This window comes from Sorex araneus, chromosome 2 (assembly GCF_027595985.1).
Source record: "Sorex araneus isolate mSorAra2 chromosome 2, mSorAra2.pri, whole genome shotgun sequence".
Taxonomy (NCBI): Eukaryota; Metazoa; Chordata; class Mammalia; order Eulipotyphla; family Soricidae; genus Sorex; species Sorex araneus.
This window is the reverse complement of record NC_073303.1, coordinates 34,197,229-34,222,287: the sequence shown is the minus strand read 5'-3', so window position 1 is coordinate 34,222,287 and position 25,059 is coordinate 34,197,229. Positions and strand designations below refer to the sequence as shown.

At 45.8% G+C, this 25,059-nt stretch overlaps 1 protein-coding gene across 1 annotated transcript; it reads left to right on the top strand.

The window, feature by feature from the left end:
- Window positions 1-23,630: 23,630 nt before the first annotated feature.
- On the top strand, window positions 23,631-24,557 carry LOC101558194 (olfactory receptor 2H2-like). The gene has a single exon (XM_004619652.2). It carries the CDS (start codon window positions 23,631-23,633, stop codon window positions 24,555-24,557), a length of 927 nt encoding a protein of 308 aa, XP_004619709.2.
- Window positions 24,558-25,059: the final 502 nt, after the last annotated feature.

Sequence of the window (25,059 nt, the reverse complement as noted above, 5' to 3'; positions counted from 1 at the left end):
CAAGTAGGACTGGGGTTTGGGGCAAGGGGGCGTGGCTACGAGGGGCAGCTTAGGACGCAGCGCGCAGGGTGCTGTGGGTGAGGCCCTGATAGCCAGAGGGGGCCTGGCCGTGATGCTGAGGAGTGGAGCTCTAGCTTCAGGCTCAAGTGGGTGGCACCATGCTTCAGTCCTGGTAGGGAGGGGCCAGCGGGACAGAGCTCAGGTCACTGATGCTCCAGCCTGCAGGGCTTAGTGGGCGGGCCCAAGAGGGCGGGGTTATGAAGGGCAATTTAGGACACAGCAGAGAGCAGCGCCCTGGGGGTGGAGTCTGGGGTCAGGGTCAGCCAGAGGGGGCCACAGTGAGCCAGAGGCAGATCTCAAGGCTCAGGCGCCAGGCATGGGTCTGAGGGGCGGGGCCACCGAGGCAAGGCCAAGGTCATGAGGGGAGCCGAGAGGGCGGGTCCAAGGGGCGGGTCTAACGAGGGGCAGCACCCTGGGGTCCTGGCGTTCATGGCAGGTCCAGCAGGAGGGAGCCCGGTAGTGTGGCCAAGGGGGCAGAGCCCTGGTTTGTGCCCCAGTTGGGACGAAGGTTTCTGGCCCAGGGAGGCAGGGCCAAATGGGTGGGGGTCAAAGTCACGAGGCTCCCAGCTGGCTGGGCAGAGCGGGCGAGACCAAAGAGGTGGTGCTACAAGGGGCCACTTAGGACACACTAGGGAGCAGCACCCTGGGTGCAGGGCCGTGGGCGGGGTCAGTGGGCGGGGGCGCAAAAGTTGGGTCAAGGCAGTGGAACTCCAAGTTCGGGCCCAAGTGGGCAGGGTTCGGGATTGAGGGCATGTGGCCAACGGTCCAGGGCCAAGGACACGAGGCTCCCAGTCGGCAGGGCTGAGGGGGCAGGGCCAAGGAGGTGGGACTCTGAAAGTCACCCCAAGGAGCGGCGTCCTGGGGGCTGGCCGGGGCAGGCCCAGCAGAGGGGTCCCGGAAGTCTTTCTGAAGGGATGAAACGCCAGGATCCGGCCCCTGGGAATGGGGCTGAGGGGGTGGGGTCAAGGGGGCAACTTAGGACACACCAGGGAGCAGCACCGTGGAGGAGGGCACAGAAGCAAGGCGGACCCGAGTGGGCCTGGAAGTGCGGTTGAGGGTGGAGCCCAGGTTTGGGCCGGGCCGAGCCTGCGGGACCAAGGGGATGGAGGCTACGAGAAGGAACTTAGGACCACACTAGGGAGCAGCACCCATGGGCGGGCCAGAGGCGGGGCCGGCTAGAGAAGGAATGGAAGTGGGGTGGAGGAGTGGAGCTCCAGTTTTGGGCTCCAGGGGGCGGGGTCGGATGGGCAGAACTCCAGGTTCTGCGAGAGGGAATGGGGCTTAGGGGGCACTGCCCTGGGGGCCGGTCAGGGTAGAGTCGAGGTGGTGTCTGCAGGTTCGGGTCCCAGGGGCAGACCCCACGGGGTGGGGCCAACAAGGTGGGGCTACAAAGAGCGGCTTAGGACACACCCAGACCAGCACCGTGGGTGGGCCTGAGGGCAGGCCAGCCAGAGTGTCCCCGAAGTGTGGCCGGCCGGAGGGGCGGAGCTACGGGTTCAGGCCCAATGGGGCAGAGCTGAGGCATTGGGCCTAAGGGGGGGGGGCTAGGGACCCTAGAGAGACCACTGCCTGGCCCTCACCTGGGGTCACCAGGGGGCAACGTGAGGGGCCCCTGCCTAGCCCCCACAAGGGGGCGGCATTCAGGGACCACTAGTGGCAGTCTTCCTGCCTGGTCCCCCCCACGAGGAGCCAGTGTGGTACCCAAGTGGGAGCCCTTCCTGGCCCTCACCAGGGGGCACCAGCGGTTGTCCCTGAGGGACTCTTACCTGTACCCCACCAGTGGGTGCTAGCAGAGGACTGTCTGGCCCCACCAGAAAGTGACAACGGGGGACTCCAGGGGCCCCCTGGGTGGTCCCTATCAGGGGTCACAGCAGGGGGACACTTGGGGGATCCCTACCTTTCCCCCTCCAGGGGGCCCAGGAGGGGGATCCTGGGGGGCCTCTGCCTGGCCACCACAGGGGACACCAGCGGGGTCCCCAGAAGATCTCTACGGCTCCCTACCTGTCCCCCACAAGGGGGCACCAGCAGGGGACCCTGATGTGAACCCTCAATGGCTCTCAGCAGGGGGCACCAGTGGGGTGCCCCAGCGAGAAACCTGTCTGACCCCCACCAGGGGGCGCTGGCAGGGAACCAGCACTCACCCCTTCCTGGCCTGCAACAGGGTATGCCAGTGCGGATCACTGGTGGGACCCCTGCCTGGCCATCACAAGGCCCCAGCCGCGGAACCTGGGGGGGACCCTGTGGTGAATTCTTCTGGCCCCACAAGAGGTACACTGTGGGGGACGCCACCTGGCCCCTGGCTGGCCCCCACCAGGGGCTGCCAGCACTGGACACCAGACCAGTGCGGGACCCCTGCCTGGCTATCTCCAGGGGTTGCCAGTGGGTGTCCCCGGCAGGACCCCTATCTGGCACCCACCATGGGGCACCAGCAGCGGACCCCGGGGGGACCCCTGCCTGGCCCACACCAGGTAATGCCACAGGGGACCCTGGCAGGACCCCTGCCTGACCCCAACAAGGGGACGCCAGCAGGGCACATGCCTTGCACCCATCAGGGGGCACCAGCGTGGTCCCCAGGGGTATCATAACCTGGAACCCACGAGGGGACTGTCTCGCAGCCCCCCCTGGTGGGTGCCAATCATGATCCCCTGCAGACTGCTGCCTGGCAACCACCAAAGGGTGCCAGTGAGTGACCCCATGGGGACCTCTGTGTGGCCCCCAGAAGGGGCACCAGCAGGGAACTCCCACATTACCCCTGCCTGGCACCCATCAGGGGCCACCAGTGGAGTCCCCATTGGGACCCGTGCCTGGCAACCAACAGGAACCACCAGTTGGGGCCCTTGAATGAAACCTGCCTGGTCCCCATGATGGGGTGCCAGCAGAGGACACTGGCGGGACCCTTGCTTGCACCCATCAGGGAGCACCAGTGTTGGACCCTGGGGGTACCACAGTCTGGCCACCACGTGGAGAACTTACTGTCTAGTTCTCCCTCTCACGCATCCCACCATCGTGGGTGCCAGTGGGGGATCACGGGTGAAACCCTGACTTGCCCCGACCATGGGGCATCAGCGGCGACCCGAGTGGGAACCCTGCCTGGCTTCTACCAGTGGGCACCAGCGTGGGACCCTGGCAGGACAATGCCTTACCCCCACAAGGGACTGCCAGCAGGGAACCCTGACAGGATCCATGCATGGCACCCACCAGGGTGCACCAACAAGGCACCCCGGGATACCCCAGCCTGGCCCCATGAGGGGGCTGCCACGCACCCACCCCCTCATGGGACTGAGCAGGGAACCCCAGCAGGACCTCTGCCTGGCCCTTACTTGGCCCTCCCTGGGTGATTCCTGCCTGGCGCCCACCAGGGGTTGCCGTGTGGAACTCTGCCTTGGCTAAACGGGGTGTCAGCGGGGGACCCTAGGGGAAACCTCTCTGTGAGCCCCAATAGGGAGAGCCACTGGGGGACCCTGGTGGGACCCCTGCCTGGCCCCCATGAGGGGGCGCCTTCGGGGGACCCAGGTGGAACCTGTGCCTTGCACCCATCAGGCCCCCCCAGCAGGGAACTCCCGTGAGACCTGTGCCTGGAAAACAGGGGGCGCCAGTGGGGGTCCTTAGTGAGATCCCTGGCTGGCTTCTACCAGGGGGTGCCAGTGTGGATCCCTGGCGGGACAACTGCCTTTCCACCACAAGGGGGTGCCAGCAGGGTTCCCTGGTGGGACCCGAGCATGGCACCCACTAGGGGGCGCCAGCAAGGGACCCCGATGGGATCGCTGCTAAGCTTCTACCAGGGGGCGACAGAGGGGGACCTCGTCGGGACCCGTGCCTGTCAACCACCATGAGGCACCAGCATGGGACCCTGGCAGGACCCCTGCTTGGCCCCCATGAGGGGGTGCCTTCAAGGGACCCTGGCGGAAACCCGTGCCTTGCACCCATCAGGGGGCGCCAATGGGGGATGCAGGGTTACCACAGTCTGGATCAGATGCAGGGGCTCTGACACACCCTGCCTTATGGGCGCCAGCAGGGATTCCCTGCAGGATCCCTGCCAGCCACCCACCAGGAGGCGACAGCGGGGATCACTGCAAGGACCCCACAAGGGGGCGCCAGCAGGGAACTCTGGCGGGACCCATGCCTGGCAAACACCAGGGGGCTGCTGAGTGGGGCCCCAGCGGAACCCCTGTCTGGCCCACACGAGAGGATTCACATGCACCCACCCGCTCGTGGGTGACATTGGGAATCCCAGTGGGACCCCTGACTGGCTCCCACCTTGGGGCGCTAGGGGGTACCTTGGGGAACTCCTGCTTGGCCCCCACCAGTGGGTGCCATTGGGGGACACTGGGAACCTCCTGCCTGGCCTCCACTAGGGTGGGTGAGTCAGCGTGGTACCCTGGTATGACTGGTGCCTGGCAACCACCAGGGGGCGCGAGCGGGTGTTCCCAGAAGGACTGTTACCTGGTATGCACAAGGGGGCATCAGCGGGAGTCTCCAGCGAGACCCCTGCCTGGCTTCTACCAGGGCAGGCCACGGGAGGACCCTGGCAGGACAATTGCCTTGCCCCCGCAAGGGGCTACCAGTGGGGGACCCTGGCAGGACTCGTGCATGGCACCCATCAGGTGACTTCAGTGGAGGACCCCGGGGGGTTACCCACGTTGGCCCCCACGCGAAGGTTCCCATGCCCCACTCCATGTGGGTGCCAGCGGGAGGGGCCACCATGAGGGACACCTGAGGGACACCTGATTGACCCTCACTAGGGGGCGCCAGTTGAGGACCCCAGGGGGACCCGTGCCTGGTACCCACCAGGGGCACCAGCGAAGGTGTATGGGGGACACCATACTCCAGCGTGGCCCCACCAGAGGACGCCAGTGGGGTACCCCGGTGGGATCCATACCTGACAACACCAGAGGGCGCCAGCGAAGTACCTCAGGGGATCTCTGCCTAGCCCCCACTGGAGGGCGCCAAGGAGGTCCTCAGCAGGACCCCTGCAAGGCACCTATCAGTGGGTGACAGTGGGGAACCCCGGCAGGACCTGTGCCTGGTATCCACTAGGGGGTGCAAAAGGGGGGGTCCAGGGGATCACTGCATGGCTTGAACATGGTACCCTGGTGGGACATGTACCTGGCAAACACCAGGGTGTGGAAGCAGGACACCCTGGGGGGGACCCCTGCCTAACCCCCACCAGGGGGCGCCAGCAGAGGACCCTGCAGGACCCATGCCTTACACCCACCAAGGGGCACCAGCGAGGGACCCCAGAGATATTCATACTGGCCCCCTTCAGGGGACTCCCACACATCCACCAACTTGTGGGTGCCAGTGGGGAACCCCAGTGGGACCCCTGTCTGGCCCCCACCAGGGACGCCAGCGAGGGACCCTGTTGTGTCACCTGCCTGGCCCCCACGAAGCTGCACCAGCGGTGATCCCTTGGCTCCCACCACGGGGTGTAGGGGGGGATACCAGGGGGATCCCTGCCTGACCCCCACCAGTGTGCGCCAGCATTTGACACCGGTCGGAGCCCTGCCTGGCCCCCACGAGGGGACTCCCATGAACCCCCCTAGTGGTTGCCAGTGAGGAACCCCAATGGGACCCCTGCTTGCCCCCCACCAGTGTGTGGCACCCAGGACTTCTGCGGAACCCATACCTAATACCCAGTAGGGGGCACCAGTGGGGGGAGATAGACTGAATTTTAGGCTTTGACTTGGAGTTAGGTTTCTGAGTCTTAGGGTTTGGCTTCCTTATCGTTTTGGTTAACTCTATGCTTCCTTATATGGTTAAGGTTAAGCTAAAACTTAACAGTGGATTATAGTGTTACAGTAGGCATATGTAAATTAGGTATATTCTGGATTAGGCACGAAGGGCTAATTTTAGGGCTAAGCTACAGGTTGGAAATCATGCCATGCTTAATATCAAGGTGAGGCTGAGGTTCAGATTGGTGTCAGGGTTTAGAGTTGTTTATTAAGGTAAGGGTTAGTATTAGCTGATGGCAAGGCTTAATTTAGGATTGAGTTTCAGATCTAGCTTAACGTTTAGGTTTAAGGAAAGGTTAGGATTACCTTCCAATATTAAATGAGAGCCAATTCTAAGCCTTTTATGGAAGACCATTAGTTTATGACAAATGCTAACACTAATCTATTAAGAGTCTCATCAGTCACTAATTATGACAACCAGTCCTGAAGCTAAGAGTAGCCCTCAGCGCTTATCAGTGAAACAATACAACATATTCTCAGACAGACAACACTAATCCCATCATTACTCTTGAAATAAACACTGAGCCTAGCCAAATACAACCCTCCAGGAACTGAAACCAAATAAAGACCAAATCTACAACCCAAGTCAAGCCGAACCTAAACACTAAACTCACATAAATCTATTTCTAAAGGTAAGGCATAAAGCAAAACAAAGCTCCCGGCCACACTCGACCTCTTATTGTCTAGTTCTCCCTCTTGGAGAATCTGGCAAGCTAACGAGAGTTCCTGCCTGCATGGCAAAGCCTGGCAAGCTCCCGTGGCGTATTCGATATGCCAAAAACAGTAACAATGATGGGTCTCATTCTCCTGACCCTGAAAGAACCTCCAATGCGGCACCGGCACCGTTGGGAAGGACGAGTAAAGAGAGGCTTCTAAAACCTCAGGGCTAGAATGAATGGAGACATTACTGGTGCCCACTAGAGCAAATCAATGAACAACAGGATGACAGTGATACAGTGACAGTGAAGGCATAAGGCAAAGCCTTAACCTAAACCTAACTGAGGCCTAAGGCATAAGGCAAAATCTACCACAACCAGGAGCCTAAAACTAAAACCATTTCTTCTCCCCATGTTTTTGATGGGGTTGGAGGTTTTTTCTTGTACAATTCTAGAGTCTTGTGTATCCTCAATATTCACCCCTTATCAGATGGGTATAGGGTAAATATTCTTTCCCATTCCGTGGGCTCTCTGTATCTTGGTCACTGTTTCTTTTGAGGTGCAGAAGCTTCTTAGTTCAATGTAGTCCCATTTGTTTATGTTTGTTTCCACTTGTTTGATCAGCGGTGTTTCATCCTTAAGGATGTTTTCAGGCCCAGATGAGATCCGGAGTGGCCACACACGAAACGGCTCCTCTGCCCCTTAAAGACTATGATCCTGGAGGTCTACTAACCACTTTTGGCACCCAGCAACTTCTTACAAAAATGCATCTAGACTATGAACTGAGCTACAACCCCATGCCGCCCCGGGAGGGGAAAGGTTTTTCTCTCTCGGCCTTTCCTTTCGGTGACTTCTGGCAGAAATCTCTCTGGACTCAATTACTAAAATATCATCAGGAATCCAAAACCAGAGCTCATATATTCTTCATTCTCAGCAATGGAAAACAAATTATCAAATGATGCCTTTTCAGCAGGTTTGATTGTTGGGGAAAAATTTCAAATAATAATAGTGAGTTTTCTGTTGAAATATTGAATGTATTCAAAGTGTAGAGAGAATAAAGTGACAATCATTAGCTACTCAGGTGGGGGTGGGTGGGAGGGGGGTATACCGGGGTTCTTGGTGGTGGAACATGTGCACTGGTGAAGGGATGGGGGGTTGATCATTGTATGACTGAGACTTAAACCTGAAAGCTTTGTAACTTTTTTCATGGTGATTCAATTTAAAAAAATTTTTTAAAGTCTATCAACCTAAAAAAAAGATGTTTTTAGCTTCAGAGAGAGGGACAAACATAGAAAGATTGCACTCATTTGTAGAATATAAAGTAACAGAAAGGGAGACTAACACCCAAGAATCGTAGAGATAAGCACCATGAGGATTGCTCCACGGCTTGGAAGCCAACCTCACATGCTGGTATATCTACACAATGGAATACTATGCAGCTGTTAGAAAGGATGAAGTAATGAAATTTGCATATAAGTGGATCAACATGGAAAGTATCATGTTAAGTGAAGTGAGTCAGAAAGAGAGGGACAAACATAGAAATATTGCACTCATCTGTGGAATATAAAGTAACAGAATGGGAGACTAACACCCATGAGTAGTAGAGATAAGTACCAGGAGGCTTACTCCATAGCTTAGAAGCCACCCTCATATGCTGGGGGAAAAGGCAGTTTGGATAGAGAAGGGACCACCAAGTAAAGGGTGCTTGGAGGGCCCACTCGGGATGGGAGATGCATTCTGAAAATAGACTATAGACCGAACACGATGCCACTCAATACCTCTATTGAAAACCAGAGAGAGAGAGCAAAAGGGTGTGCCCTGCCACAGAATCGAGGTGGCGGAGGGGGGATGAGATGAGGGTGGGGGGAAGCATGCTGGGATCATCGGTGGTGGAGAATGGGCACTGGTGGAGCATTGTGTGACTGAAACGTAACCACAAAAATTTGTAAGTCTGTTACTGCACCTCATGGGGATCCATTACAAAAAACGATGTTTGCTTTTTTTTTTTTTTTGCTTTTTGGGTCACACCCAGTGATTCACAGGGGTTACTCCTAGCTCTGCACTCAGGAATTACTCCTGACAGTGCTTGGGGGATCATATGGGATGCTGGGAATTGAACCTGGGTCGGCTGGTGCAGGGCAAATGCCCTACCCGCTGTGCTATCACTCCAGCCCCCACAAAAGATGTTTTTAGCTTCCATGTCATGGAGGGTTCTGCCTACATTTCCCTCCGTGTACCTTATAGGTCTAATATTGTCTATTATTGAGGTCTTTTTTAAAAAAATTTATTCTTTTATTGAATCACCATGTGGAAAGTTACAAAGCTTTCAGGTTTTTTTTTCTTTTGAAGTAAATAGATTTTATTTAGAGGTTTCTGAGGGAAGGAGGAAGGGTAAGTGGGAGAGAGAACAGTAAGAATAACCGTTCTCAAGAGAGAATGCGGGCTTCTCCAACGGTGGAGAGAGCTCTACACACATCCCAGCACTGGATACGAAAGCATGAAAGTACACATCTCAAGGGGGGAGATGTGGGCGACACATGTGCTCTGGCACCACATGTGCTCGGCTACGTGGGCACAAGCAGCACATGGACTCAAGCAGCATATATGCGCACTTCCTTTGTTCAAGGTGTCTTTTATAGGGTTTCTTCAACCTGCCCCCACGTAGGGGCTCTTCCCAGGTAAAAGTCCGTTGCTAAGGAGGTTACCAGGGAGGTTTGGAGTGGTGATGGTCTTCTTTAGGCTGGATCATATTTTAATCAGATTAAGGGAGAGGTTGAGGGAATTGAGGAACTTCATGGGGAGGGGTCCAACCTCAGGGTCTGATGAAGGTCTTATCAGATCTGTTTTCTGTATCCACAGGGTGGGTTAATCTCAGGATTCTCCTTCTAAGAGACTTTGTTAATCTAAGTTTCATTGCCAAGGGCCTTTCCCTATATACTTGCCTACATCATATTCCCCCCTAGAGATTTCACCACCTTAAATCTTTAAGGTGAAAATGGTCGGTGATCCATCTTCTGAAGCTGCCTCATGCTGACAGAGGGGCATAGACTCTGCCTGCACAAGGGGTGAAACCTCATGCTACCTTAGTTTTAGTGAACCCCAGGCAATGAACTGGTTGGGTTCCTGAAGTTATCTCCACAGCAGATTTTCCACAGATTACCTCCTTCCTCGTGGATTTCTTCACTGCACTCCTGGCTGGCTCGCCAAATGATGTTGGTGGGCCCCACAGGTGATTTACGTGAATCGGGGAGGAGAAAGACAGTCACTTTCTCCCCAGCCGCTTCTACCACGCGGGACCCAGAATTACTGGGTTCTTGTCTCGCTCGCAGAAAGGAATTTCAGGAGTAGACAAACAGTGAAGTAAATAGATTTTATTTAGAGGTTTCTGAGGGAAGGAGGAAGGGATAAGTGGGAGAGAGAACAGTAAGAATAAATGCGCTCAAGAGAGAACTCGGGCTTCTCCAAGGGTGGTGAGAGCTCTACACACATCCCAGCACTGGATACGAAAGCATGAAAGTACACATCTCAAGGGGGGAGATGCGGGCGACACATGTGCTCTGGCACCACATGTGCTCGGCCACGTGGGCACAAGCAGCACATGGGCTCAGGCAGCATATGCACGCCACAAAGCTTTCAGGTTTAAGTCCCAGTTATACAATGCTCGAACACCCATCCCTTCACCAGTGCACATTCCACCACCACCAATCACAGTATACCTCCCCCAACCCCTCGCCTCCCCAGCCCCCCACCCTGCCTGTGTAACTGATAAATTTCACTTTACTTTCACTTTACTTTGATTACATTCAATATTTCAACAAAAAAACCTCACTATTATTATTTGGAGTTTCTCCCCCCTAAAGTCAGGCCTGCTGAAAAGGAAGCATTTGATAATTTGTTTTCCATTGCTGAGAATGAAGAGATATGAGGTCGCGTGGCCACACTAGCAGACGCATGATTTCTGTTTTTTAGTATTTTGGATTTCTGTATTTTAGTATTTTAGTAACTAAGTCCAGAGAAATATCTGCCAGAAATTGTATCATTGCAAGCTTGTACCTCTCAGCTACTTTATATTCCACATATGAGTGCAATCTTTCTGTCTGTCTCTGTCTTTCTGACTCATTTCACTCAACATGACACTCTCCATGTTGACCCACTTATATGCAAATCCCAAAAAACAAAGCAACTGGCGTTGACGTGGATGTGGGGAGAAAGGGACTCTCCTTCACTGCTGGTGGGAATGCCGACTGGTTCAGCCCTTTTGGAAAACAATATGGACGATTCTCAAAAAATTAGAAATTGAGCTTCCATTTGGCCCAGCAATACCACTCCTGGGAATATGTCCCAGAGAGGCAAAAAGTTATAGTAGAGATGACATCTGCATTTCTATGTTCACTGTAGCACTGTTTACTGTGGGGGTCCTGTCCTGTCCAGCAGGGAGGACCCTTTGTGGGGTTGAGGAGGGGATGTAGCCGAATGAACAGACACAGAGCCAGAAAGCAGCAAGAAAGAGGAGAGAGCTTTATTCCACTGGCAGCTACAGCATTTATACTTGCCTGCTGGGAGGCAGTGGTATGTTATGCATGCCCGGACCCCCGTACAAGCAGTAGTCAATCACAGATCGTGACATGTCCATTTATCATGTCAGGCACAGGTATCGGCTAGTGTAAACAATGGTGGAGCAGTAAGGTCAGTAGGGTCAGTAATGACAACCTTGTTACAGGAATTTTAAGTAAGCCCCTGTTTGAGAAGAGCCAGGCTCTGTCTAACTTGAAAATAAGAGCCAGGATTGTAAAATGGCTCCCTACAGTTTACAATAGCCACAATCTGGAAAAAACCAGAGTGCCCAAAAACAGATGACTGGTTAAAGAAACTCTGGTACATCTACACAATGGAATACTATGTAGCTGTCAGAAAACATGAAGTTATGATATTGAGGTTTTTATTCCACTTTTGTGCCTGGTGTTAGACAGAGGTCAGAGTTCTTTTTTTTGCAGGTAGCTGTTCGGTTTTCCCAGCACCACTTGTTGAAGAGGCTTTCCTTGTTCTGGTTCACATTTCTTGCTCATTTATCAAAGATTAATTGATCATATATTTGAGAGTCTGTGACAGTATATTCAACTCTGTTCCATTGGTCTGCAGTTCTATTTCTAATCCAATACCATGCTGTTTTAATTACTACTGTTTTGTAGTACAGTTTGAAGTTGGGGAAGATGATTCCACCAATCTTCTTTTCTTCAAGGATTGCTTTAGCTATTTGTGGAGGTTTATTGTTCCATATGAATTTCAGGAGTGTTTTGTCTATTTCTTTGAAGAGTGAATGTTATGGGTATCCTGGCAGGGACTGCATTAAATCTGTATAGTGCTTTGGGAGAATTGCCATTTTGATAATATTAATCCTCCCTACCCATGAGAAGAGCGTGTGTCCCCATTTCCTAGAGTCCTATTATTTCTGGAAGTAGTGTTTTGTAATTTTCTTTGTATAGGTCATTCACCTCTTTAGTCAAGCTGATTCTGAGGTACTCGATTTTCTGGGACACTGTTGTGAATGGCATTTTTAAAAAAATATCTTCTCTTTCATTATGTGTATATAGAAAAGCCATGGATTTTTGGGTGCTGATTTGGGTGCTGTCACTTTACTATACAAACCTATTGTTTCTAGGAGGCTTTTTGTAGCATCTTTAGGATTTTCTAAGTATGGTATCATGTCCTCTGCAAATAGTGATAGCTTGACCTCTTCCTTTTCTATATGTATGCCCTTGATATCTTTTTCTTGTCTAACTGCTATGGTCAGGACTTCCAGTACTATATTGAATAGGAGTGGCGAGAGTGAGCAACCTTGTCTTGTTCCCCGTCTTAGAGGGAAGGCTTTTAGTTTCTCCCCATTGAGAATGATGCTTGTCATGAGCTTGTGATAGATTTTCTATATTAAGAAAAGTTCCTTCAAACTCCAAACAATAATAGTGAGGTTTTTTTTGTTTGTATGTAATCAAGGTAAAGAGAAAGTAAAGTGTAATTTACCAACTACACAGATGGGGTGGGGGACCGGGGGGGCAGGGCGGGGTGGGGTGGGAGGTTTACTGTGGTTCTTGGTGGTGGAATACATGCACTGGTGGAGGGATGGGTGTTCGAGCATTATGTAACTGAGACTTAAGCCTTAAAGCTTTGTAACTTTCAATATGGTGATTCAATAAAAAAAATTAAAAAAAAAATAAAAGAAAAGTTCCTTCAATGCCCATTATCCAGCTGCATTATCCAGCATCATAAACGGGTGCTGAATCTTGTTAAATGCTTTATCTGCATCTATTGATAAGATCATGTGGATTTTATCTTATCTTTTTTTTATGTGATGGATTATGTTGATTGACTTGAGAATGTTAAACCATCCTTGCATCCCCAGAATGAATCCTACTTGGTCATGGTGTATGATTTTTTTTTCATTTTTATTTTTTTGCTTTTTGGGTCACACCTGTCGATGCACAGGGGTTACTCCTGGCTCTGCACTCAGGAATCACCCCTGGCCATGCTCAGGGGACCATATGGGATGCTGGGATTCGAACCCGGGTCAGCCGCGTGCAAGGCAAACGCCCTACCCGCTGTGCTATCGCTCCAGCCCCAGGTGTATGATTTTTTTAATGAGTCATTGGATTCTGTTTGCTAAGATTTTGTTGAGGATTTTTGCGTCTGTGTTCATCAGGGATATTGGCCTGTAGTTTTCTTTCTTGTGGTGTCTTTGTCTGCTTTTGGTATTATATTTGCCTTGTATATGGCTGACCTGGATGGTATTTGCTTCATAGAAACTGTTTCAGAGTGTTTCTGCTTCTTCAGTTTCCTGGAAAAGGTAGAAAAAGATTGGAAGTAAGTACTCTTTAAAGATTTGGAAGAATTCACTAGTGAATCCATCTGGGCCAGGACTTTTGTTTTTTGGGGAGACTTTTTATTACTGTTTCAATTTCCTTGATGGTGATAGGCCTGTTAAGGTACTCCAGGTCGTCTTGGTTCATCCTCGGGAGGTTATAGGAATCCAGGAATTTATCCATTTCCTTGAGGTTCTCTTGTTTCGCAACATAAAGATTCTCAAAGTAATCTCTGAGCATCCTTTAAATTTCTGTAGTGATGTCTGTTGTGATGTCCCCCTTTTCTTTTCTGATTTGGTTTATTAGGGTTTTCTCTCTCTCTCTTTCTTTCTTTCTTTCTTTCTTTCTTTCTTTCTTTCTTTCTTTCTTTCTTTCTTTCTTTCTTTCTTTCTTTCTTTCTTTCTTTCTTTCTTTCTTTCTTTCTTTCTTTCTTTCTTTCTTTCTTTCTTTCTTTCTTTCTTTCTTTCTTTCTTTCTTTCTTTCTTTCTTTCTTTCTTTCTTTCTTTCTTTCTTTCTTTCTTTCTTTCTTTCTTTCTTTCTTTCTTTCTTTCTTTCTTTCTTTCTTTCTTTCTTTCTTTCTTTCTTTCTTTCTTTCTTTCTTCCTATTTTTTATTTTAAATTTATTTATTTTTTAATTAGTGAGTTACAGTGAGGGTACAGTTACAGATTCACACATTTTCGTGCTTGTTTTTCCCTCATGCAATGTTCGAGAGCCCATCCCTCCACCAGTGTCCATTCTCCACCACCAATGAACCCAGTATCCCTCCCACCCCCCAATCCCATCCCCCCACCCCACCCCGCCTCTGTGGCAGGGCATTCCAGTTTGTTCTCTCTCTCTCCTTTTGGGTGTTGTGGTTTGCAGTATGTTCAGTCTCTAGTCTACTTTCAGCACGCATCTCCTTCCCCACGCAGGATCTCCAATCACATTTTACTTGGTCTAGGATGACTTTCCCCCAGCATGTGAGGTCAGCCTCCAAGCTATGGAGCCAAACTCCTGGTATTATATACTATTATTCTTGGGTATTAGTCTCCTACTCTGTTATTTTATATTCCACAGATGACTGCAATCTTTCTATGTCTGTCCCTCTCTTTCTGACTCATTTCACTTAGCATGATACTTTCCATGTTGATCCACTTATATGCAAAATTCATGACTTCATCTTGTCTAACAGCTGCATAGTATTCCATTGTATAGATGTACCAAAGTTTCTCCAACCAGTCATCCGTTCTAGGGCATTCAGGTTTTTTCCAGATTTTGGCTATTGTAAACAGTGCTGCGATGAACATATAAGTGCAGATGTCATTTCGACTATACTTTTTTGTTTCTCTGGGATATATATATTTGCTAGATCAAATGGAAGCTCAATTTCTAATTTTTTGAGAAGTGTCCATATTCCTTTCCAAAGGGGCTTGACCAGTCGGCATTATCACCAGAAGTGTAGAAGGGTTCCTTTCTCCCCACATCCTCTCCAACAGTGGTTGCTTTTGTTCTTTTGGATGTGTGCCATTCTCTGTGGTGTGAGGTGGTATCTCATGGTTGTTTTGATCTGCATCTCCCTGATGATTAGTGATGAAGAACATTTTTTCATGTACCTTTTAGCTGTTCGTATCTTTCTTGGAAAATTTTCTGTTCATTTCTTCGACCCATTTTCTGATGGGGTTGGATGTTTGGTTGGATGTTTTCTTCTTGTAGAGTTCAACCTGTGCTTTATATACCCTTGATATCAATCCCTTATCGGATGGGTATTGGGTGAATATCCTTTCCCATTCTGTAGATTGCCTTTGTATTCTAGTCACTGTGTCTTTTGCGGTGCAGAAGCTTCTTAGTTTAATATAGTGCCATTTGTTTATTTCTGTTTCTACTTGATTGCTTAGTTCCGTGTCATCTTTGAAGATACCTTTAGCTTCAATATCGTGAAGGGTTTTGCCAACCTTTTCTTCGATGTACCTTATGGATTGTGGTCTGATGTTGAGGTCTTTAATCCATTTTGAGCTGATTTTTTGTGCATGGTTCTCTCACTCTTTCTTTGTGAGTCTTGTTAGAGGTTTATTGATCTTGTTTATTTTCTCAAAAAATGAGCTCTTGGATTCATTGATCTTTTGAATCCAATCTTTTGAATCCAATTTTTTTTGGCTTCCATCTTGTTAATTTATGCTCTAAATTTTATTATTTCCTTCCTCCTGCCTAATTTGGGATCCCTTTGTTGGTCATTCTCCAAGTTCTTAAGCTGTGTGGGCTCTCTCTTCCTTCCTGAGGAATGCGTGGAGAGCTTTAAAATTTCCTCTTAACACAGCTTTTGCTGCATCCCATAAGTTTTGGTAACTCTTGTCGTCATTCTCCTTTGTTGCAGAAATCTTTTTGATTTCCTCTTTGATTTCCTTTCTAAGCCACTTGTTGTTCAGTAGTGAGCTGTTTCATTTCCAGGTGTTTGATGTGATTTTCTGTTTGTGTGTGATTCACTTCTATTTTCATTGCATCATAGTCTGAGAAGATTATTGATATAATCTATATCTTCTTAATTTTATGGAGGTATGTTTTTTGGCTCAGCATGTGGTCTATCTTGGAGACTGTCCCATGCACACTTGAGATGAATGTGTATTCAGCTTTCTAAGGATGACGTGTCCTGTATATATCTACTAAGCCCCTTTCTTCCATTTCTTACCTCAGATAAAGTATGTCCTTGCTAAGCTTGAGTCTGGTTGATGTATTGAGAGGTGTTAAAAGCAGTGTTGAGGCACAAGACAAGGATGCCCACTCTCACCACTCCTCTTCAATATAGTACTGGAAGTACTTGCGATAGCTATTAGACAAGAAAAAGAGATTAAGGGCATCCAGATAGGAAAGGAAGAAATTAAACTCTCACTATTTGCAGACGACATGATACTATATCTAGAGAAGCCTAAAACCTCTACTAAGAAACTCTTAGAAACAATAGACTTATACAGTAAAGTTGCAGGCTACAAAATCAATACCCAAAAATCCATGGCCTTCATATATGCAAACAATGAGGCAGAGGAAAGGGACATGAAAAAAGCAATCCCATTCACAATTGTGCCCCAGAAAATCAAGTACCTCGGAATCAGCTTAACCAAGGAAGTAAAAGACCTTTACAAAGAAAACTACAAAACGCTACTCCATGAAATCAAAGAGGACATGAGGAAATGGAAACATATACCCTGCTCGTGGATAGGGAGAATCAATGTTGTCAAAATGGCAATACTCCCTAAAGCATTATACAGATTCAATGCGATCCCAATATGTATACCCATGACATTCTTCAAAGAAATGGATCAAGCAATCCTAAAATTCATATGGAATAACAAACGTCCAAGGATAGCTAAAACAATTCTTGGGAAAAAGATGATGGGAGGCATCACCCTCCCCAGCCTCAATCTTTACTACAAAGCAGTAACAATTAAAACAGCATGGTACTGGAACAAAGGCAGAGCCGTAGACCAATGGAACAGGGTGGAATATCCCTACACACAACCCCAAATGTATGATCATCTAATCTTTGATAAGGGAGCAAGAGATGTGAAGTGGAGCAAGGAAAGCCTCTTTAACAAATGGTGCTGGCAAAACTGGACAACCACATGCAAAAAAATGGGTTTAGACCTTGACCTGACACCATGCACAAAAGTCAGATCAAAATGGATTAAAGACCTCAACATTAGACCACAAACCATAAGGTACATTGAAGACAAGGTCGGCAAAACCCTCCACGATATTGAAGATAAAGGTATCTTCAAACGTGACACGGAACTAAGCAATCTAGTAAAAACAGAGATCAACAAATGGGACTACATTAAACTAAAAAGCTTCTGCACCGCAAGATATACAGTGACCAGAATACAAAGACTATCCACAGAATGGGAAAGGATATTTACACAATACCCATCAGATAAGGGGTTGATATCAATGGTATATAAAGCACTGGTTGAACTCTACAAAAAGAAAACATCCAACCCCATCAAAAAATGGGGCGAAGAAATGAACAGAAACTTTACCAAGGAAGAAATACGAATGGCCAAAAGGCACATGAAAAAGTGCTCTGCATCACTAATCATCAGAGAGATGCAGATCAAAACAACCATGAGATACCACCTCACACCACAGAGACTGGCACACATCCAAAAGAACAAAAGCAACCGCTGTTGGAGAGGATGTGGGGAGAAAGGGACCCTTCTACACTGCTGGTGGGAATGCCGGCTAGTTCAGCCCTTTTGGAAAACAGTATGGACGATTCTCAGAAAACTAGAGGTTGAGCTCCCATTTGACCCAGCAATACCACTGCTGGGAATATATCCCAGAGAGGCAAAAAAGTACAATCGAAACAACATCTGCACATGTATGTTCATCGCAGCACTGTTTACAATAGCCAGAATCTGGAAAAAACCCGAATGCCCCAAAACGGATGAATGGTTGAGGAAACTTTGGTACATCTATACAATGGAATACTATGCAGCTGTTAGAAAAAAGGAAGTCAAGAATTTTGTAGTTAAGTGGATGGGCATGAAAAGTTTCATGCTGAGTGAAATGAGTCAGAAAGAGAGAGACAGACATAGAAAGACTGCACTCATCTATGGTATATAGAATATCAGAGTGGGAGACTAATACCCAAGAACTGTAGAAATAAGTACCAGGAGGTTGACCCCATGGCTTCGAGGCTGGCCTCACCTTCCGGGGAAAGGGCAACTCAGAGAAGCAATCACCAACTACATTGTAGTTGAAGGCCATGTGGGGGAAGGGAGTTGCGGGCTGAATGAGGGCTAGAGACTGAGCACAGCGGCCACTCAACACCTTTATTGCAAACCACAACAGCTAATTAGAGAGAGAGAACAGAAGGGAATGCCCTGCCACAGTGGCAGGGTGGGGTGGGGGGGAGATGGGATTGGGGAGGGTGGGAGGGACGCCGGGTTTACGGGTGGTGGAGAATGGGCACTGGTGAAGGGATGGGTTCCCGAACTTTGTATGAGGGAAGTATAAGCACAAGAGTGTATAAATCTGTAACTGTACCCTCACGGTGATTCTCTAATTAAAAATAAGTAAATTATAAAAAAAAAAAAACCTACAGAAATAAGTTTTTCTGTAGGTTTTACATTATTTATGATCAAAATACCAGAAAAAATTCTAAATAGAACTGGGTCTTTTAATTTTAATAAGTCTCTGTAACAAACATCAAGAAAATATCTAATTTTTTGAAAAATATTATAACATGTACAATGGAATACTGGGATCAACATTTTTCATATTTCAATAATTTATAATGTATTCATAAATATGAACAATATGTAGTCAGAATATTTGAATTTTTGATGAACAAATTTAATGTGTTTGTATGAAACTAAATTTGGGTATTTAACCTGAATATCACTATAGTTTAATAATTAGTGGCCATACGTGTGTTAGTAAAGTCTTATATATGATATCCTAGTATCCAAATCTGTGGAAAAGTTTGAAGTTTTTAAAACAATAAAGATAAATATTGGAGAAAACTAGAAATATTAATATGAAGACTAATAATCCGCAAAAATTTGAATTTTATTAAAACTATGTACATATTAAATATGGTTCACAATTACTAGGTGGTGAAATTGATTTCACTCTACACTCAAATTATATGGGTGGTATGAACCTGATATTTAGTTAACATCTTACTGGGAATATTATGCACCACATATTCTCCTTTAAAGGTTTTGCTCTTTATCCACATGTACTGCATAAAATTAAAGAAATAAACAAATGGTTAACACTGTTTTCCATTGTTAACAAAAAAAAAAGCAGTGTTGAAATATCTCACGAGTATTGTGTTGCTGTCAATGTCTTTCTTCTAGTCTATGAGTAGCTGTTTTAAGTACTTGCTGGTTCCTCATTAGGTGCATATACATTTGGATATTGGATATCAAAGGATCAATAAGAAATGACTTTCACTGTCTTTTGTGACCTTCTTCAGTGTGAAATCAATGTGGTCTGATACCATAATGTAAGTGTGACCCCTTTAACTAAATCATTACCATCACCGACTTTGTCATGAAAACAATTCTTTGGCCTTTACTTGGACCTACAGAATCAGAAACTTATGGGTGGGGCTTACAGAATGATTTTAATAAGCATTTTAAGAACCATGCCTCTAGACTGATAATTGACTAATGGGGAACATTATTTAAATTTCTTCAAAAATTATAGTTGTGGGGCTGGAGTGATAGCACAGCAGGTAGGGTGTTTGCCTTGCATGCGGCCGACCCAGGTTCGATTTCCAGCATCCCATGTGGTCCCCTGAGCACCGCCAGGGGTAATTCCTGAGTGCAGAGCCAGGAGTAATCCCTGTGCATCTCCAGGTGTGACCCAAAAAGAAAAAAAATTGCAGCTGTATTAATTATAACATTTCTTGATTTCTAAGATAATGAATGCCAGCGGTGATAAAAATGTATCATAATATCCATATATTTCAAGACATATAAGGCATTTATATGTGTGGTTTTTGTATACAACTTACATTGATTTTCAAACATATTTCAGAAAGAATTAATAGTAAGAGACATAGGGATAAGTTCTACTCAATCAGTCCTCTTAGAACATCCTGAAAATTGTATATATGTGTATACATCTATAAGTGCATCTATATGTATATAAACACATGTATTGCAAATAAAGGAAAATTTGCCAGAATTCACTAGCAATCACACACTTTTGTCCAAAGAGTCCCTTGAGGGTAATTAAATGTGTTTTTCTACAAGATGGCACCTGGCTATGTGCCAGTGGACTCCCACAGTGTCAGAAAGACCTTAAGGGGCAGACAGAAAAAATATATCCAACATTTTAAGATAGTCAGGTAAGTCATTTTTAGGGTTGGTAGATAAATCTAACTTCCAGAACAGTCAGGTGATCTAAAGATATGATATATATTGGCACAAGGCATCTACTTTTGAAGGTGAGATGTAAATATGGATATTGTATGACATTTTATAAGCACAGGATCGGAGTATACTGAATCTCAGTAAAAAGTGCTTTGTTCTGGGAAGAAGAATGACTGATCTACAAAACAATAGAGAGATAAATTTTATTTGCAGGGAAAGGACAATATTGGTTAATGGAAATAGAAATGAAGGTAATGATATAGTAAATATGAGTTAAATTCTTATATTTATCTCCTTTTTAACTCATAAAACCTCCTCCTGTCCTAATTTTTTTTTTTTTGCTTTTTTGGGTCACACCTGGCGATGCACAGGGGTTACTCCTGGCTTTGCACTCAGGAATTACTCCTGGCCATGCTCAGGGGACCATATGGGATGCTGGGATTTGAACCCGGGTCGGCCGCGTGCAAGGCAAATGCCCTACCCGCTGTGCTATCTCTCCAGCCCCACCTGTCCTAATTTTTAATTTCAATTTTTAAATTTATTTTATCTTTTGTTTTACTTTTTGGTTTGGGGGGTTCACCCAACAGTGCTTAGGAAGTACTTTTGGTACTGTGTTCAGGGATTGTTCCTGGCAGGGCTCAGGGCACCTTATGTTGGGAATGAAATCCAGCTAACCTGCATGCAAGACAAATTCCCCACCCTAGCCCCGTGATTTTTAATGAATAATTTATGTAGGGTAGGAAATATCCTTCAGTGATAAGTAATTAGGAATGGAATTTAATATAGATATATAGACATAACTTTGCATATAGAGAAAGAGAATTAGAAAAAAGTGGGAAGATTCAAATAGACTAAGAGAAAAATAGTTGAAAGTTAAAGGATGGATTAGGAGGCATCTTGGTTTTGGAAATGAGGAAATTTACAAGTCATTATTATTTGTTTTGGGGGCCATATGCTGTAAAGCCTTACTCCTGAATCTATTCTCAATGATCACTCCTGGCTGAACCTTGGTGGGGCATATATATAGTCCTAGAGATCAAGACTGAGTCATATGTAAGCAACAAGAATGCCTTAAATTCCCCTACTGTTTCTCTGGTGATGCAAGAGACATTCTAAAAATCATTATAATTTAATCTTCTTCTAAAAAATATCTGAATAGAATTTTATAACCAAAGTGCTTCCTTTTTTTTTTTTTTTTTTTTTTTGCTTTTTGGGTCACACCTGGCGATGCACAAGGGTTGCTCCTGGCTTATGCACTCAGGAATGACCCCTGGTGGTGTTCAGGGAACCATATGGGATGCTGGGATTCAAACCTGAGTCGGCCGGGTGCAAAGCCAATGCCCTACTCGCTGTGCTATCACTCCAGCCCTAAAGTGCTTGCATTTAAATTATTATTTGAAAAATTTCTCTAGATATAATAAAAATGGCACAGGAAAAATACTCAGACACAGAGCTTTTAAAGAACATGACATAATTGGATCTCAGAATAATTCCAATAGTGAGACATAAAATATCTGATTTATCTTAATAACTTATACCTGGAAATAACTGTAGAATAATGTCTTATAAGCATGGAAATCGTTGAATTAAATTCAAATGAATCTACTTTAGTATGTGGGTAGTCAAATGTACTTAATTATGGACATGTAAGATTAGGGGTGGTAGATAGGAAAAAAATTCATAATATTAAATATTGAGCTCCAAAAATTAAAGGCAAAACATATACAGATAAGAAAGATTGTATCTTCAACTACAATGTAGTTGGTGATCGCTTCTCTGAGTTGCCCTTTCCCCGGAACGTGAGGCCAGCCGCGAAGCCATGGGGTCAACCTCCTGGTACTTATTTCTACAGTTCTTGGGTATTAGTCTCCCACTCTGATATTCTATATACCATAGATGAGTGCAGTCTTTCTATGTCTGTCTCTCTCTTTCTGGCCATGTGGGGGAAGGGAGTTGCGGGCTGAATGAGGGCTAGAGACTGAGCACAGCGGCCACTCAACACCTTTATTGCAAACCACAACAGCTAATTAGAGAGAGAGAACAGAAGGGAATGCCCTGCCACAGTGGCAGGGTGGGGTGGGGGGGAGATGGGATTGGGGAGGGTGGGAGGGACGCCGGGTTTACGGGTGGTGGAGAATGGGCACTGGTGAAGGGATGGGTTCCCGAACTTTGTATGAGGGAAGTATAAGCACAAGAGTGTATAAATCTGTAACTGTACCCTCACGGTGATTCTCTAATTAAAAATAAGTAAATTATAAAAAAAAAAGAAAGATTGTATCTTGCAGTTATGTCACTCAAAGTTCACTAAAAGTATAAAAATTCAGTAGTAATGTATACCTATGAAATAACAAATTATAAATGTCACATTTTGTCAAAATTTTTCCTTAAACTTATGACTTAAGTAGACCATTTGACACAGGTACTATTTTAATATGATTTTAAATGATTTTATCTTATTAAAAAGATTTTTATTTCATACATATAACTTTATCATGATTAGGATTATTTAAAATTGATGAATTAGTCATAGCATTACTTAATATTAAGTACAGTAAGATATCTAGGAAGTGTTTTACCATGTGGTTTCTTTTCATTCTGAAGGATTAAGTAAGCTAACTAAGCAAGCTAAAGAAAATTGTTAATTTCATGGCAAATCTAGTATAGGTTTTAATATAGCATATTTACTGCCTTTTATAAATATCAGTTTTTTTTCCCTCAAGCTATGAGCTAGAGATTGCACTTTTGCACTGCTGAGTCAGATTTGATCACTGGCACCCCATGGGGTCTCCCAAGCCCTTGAAAGAATGATTCCTGAGAACAGAGCCAGAAGTAAAACCTGAGCATTGCTTGGTGTAACCCACCTTGCCTTCGCTCTCCCTAAAAAAGAAACTTATCTCTAGCTAAAAATTTCTCACCTACCCATTACATAGAGAGGCATATTTTGTCAAATGTAGGTTTGTGTAATGATTTGGATGAAAGTGATAGACAAAGAGCAAGAATATAAACAATAGCAAATAACTATTAAAAGTTCCATTAAAAATTGAATACCGTAATATTTAGTATCACTGTATCACTGTATCACTGTCATCCCATTGTTCATCAATTTGCTTGAGTGGGCTCCAGTAACGTCTCCATTCATCCTTATTGTGTGCTAATGTAGCCCGATTGCATATTGGGCATATTAAGCTACCTGTGGTGTACTGGATATGCTAAAAACAGTATCAATGATAGTCCTCATTCCCCTGATTCTGAAAGAGCCCCCAATGCGCCAATATTTAGTAAAATGAATTATTTTTGTAAAAGTAGCTGAATATTTTATTTTTCCTTAAAATACAGGAGACAAAAATCACATTCTTCTGGAAGCAAACAATTCATCTTTCTGGTCCTCTTCCTGTCTTTTATTGGAACCTTCAGATTTTTAAGTAACTACATTTGGACCGGTCTCCAAAGAGACGACTGTTATAGGAATTATGACCCAAATTTGCAATGAAAGTCACAGTGATTTTATCCTCCTGGGCTTCTCTAACAAGCCATATCTAGAGAAGATTTGTTTTTGGGTAACTCTATTTTTTTATTGTATGACTGTTACTGGAAATGTGATTATAATTATCATCTCCTGGAAGGATCCCAAACTCCATTCCCCAATGTATTTCTTTCTTTCCAATCTTTCCCTTTTAGATCTCTGTTTTACTAGTAGCTGTGTTCCACAGATGTTAATTAATTTCTGGGGTCCTGAAAAGAGCATCAGTTATGTCGGTTGTGCCATTCAACTCTTTGTTTTCTTGTGGCTTGGAACCACTGAATGTGTCCTTCTTGTGGTCATGGCTGTTGACCGCTATGTGGCAGTGTGTCATCCTCTTCAATATAATGTTATCATGCACACAAAACTATGCCTGAACCTGTCCATCCTTGCATGGGGGATTGGCCTGGTTCAGTCTTTGGTTCAGTCTCCTACTACCCTCCAGTTACCCTTCTGTGCCAGTAAAGAGATAGATGACATTGTGTGTGAAGTACCAGCACTGATTCAGATTTCTAGTGCAGATACCACTTATAATGAATTACAAATGTCCATATCCAGTATTGTTCTCCTAGTGGTGCCCTTGATGATAATTATTTGGTCCTATAGTTCTATTGCTAAGGCTGTTCTGAAAATAAAATCAACTGCAGGGCAGAAAAAAGCATTTGGCACTTGCAGTTCTCATCTTCTTGTAGTCTTTCTCTTCTATGGCACAGTCACGGCTGTATATCTTCAGCCCAAGAATAACTATACTCATGAAAATGGCAAATTTTTCACCCTTTTCTACACTGTTGTAACTCCAACTCTAAATCCACTCATCTACACGCTCAGGAACAAGGAGGTAAAGGGTGCACTAAGGAGACTGGCAAAGAGGATCTGAATAGCTAAAGAGCTTGGCATGCTGTTGCTTAGTCTGTAGCACTGTCGTAGCACTGTCGTCCTGTTGTTCATCGATTTGCTCAAGTGGGCACCAGTAACGTCTCCATTGTGAGACTTGTTTTTCCTGTTTTTGGCATATCGAATATGCCACGGTAGCTTCCAGGCTCTGCTGTGCTGGCAGGATACTCTCAGTAGCTGGCTGGGCTCTTTGAGAGGGACAGAGGAATCAATCCTGGGTCTGCCGCATGCAAGACAAATGCCCTACTGGTGTGCTATCGCTCCAGTCCATTGCTTAGTCTAAGAAAAGAAAATTATCTAATTAAAAAAACCTCAAGATATACTACTAAACCCTAAAATGCAAGAGCTAATTTTTGCTCAAATATCTCAATGCTGGCTACATATTGATCATTACTGAATGTATCAAGTGCTTATTTAGGCACATTTTAGTGTATAAATACGTGTATTTATTAGTTACCATTCAAGGAATATAGTGGAAAGAAAAT

What these genes read in the sequence shown, in the direction of transcription:
- LOC101558194 (XM_004619652.2), top strand. Translation starts at nt 23,631, where the DNA reads ATGACCCAAATTTGCAATGAAAGTCACAGTGATTTTATCCTCCTGGGC.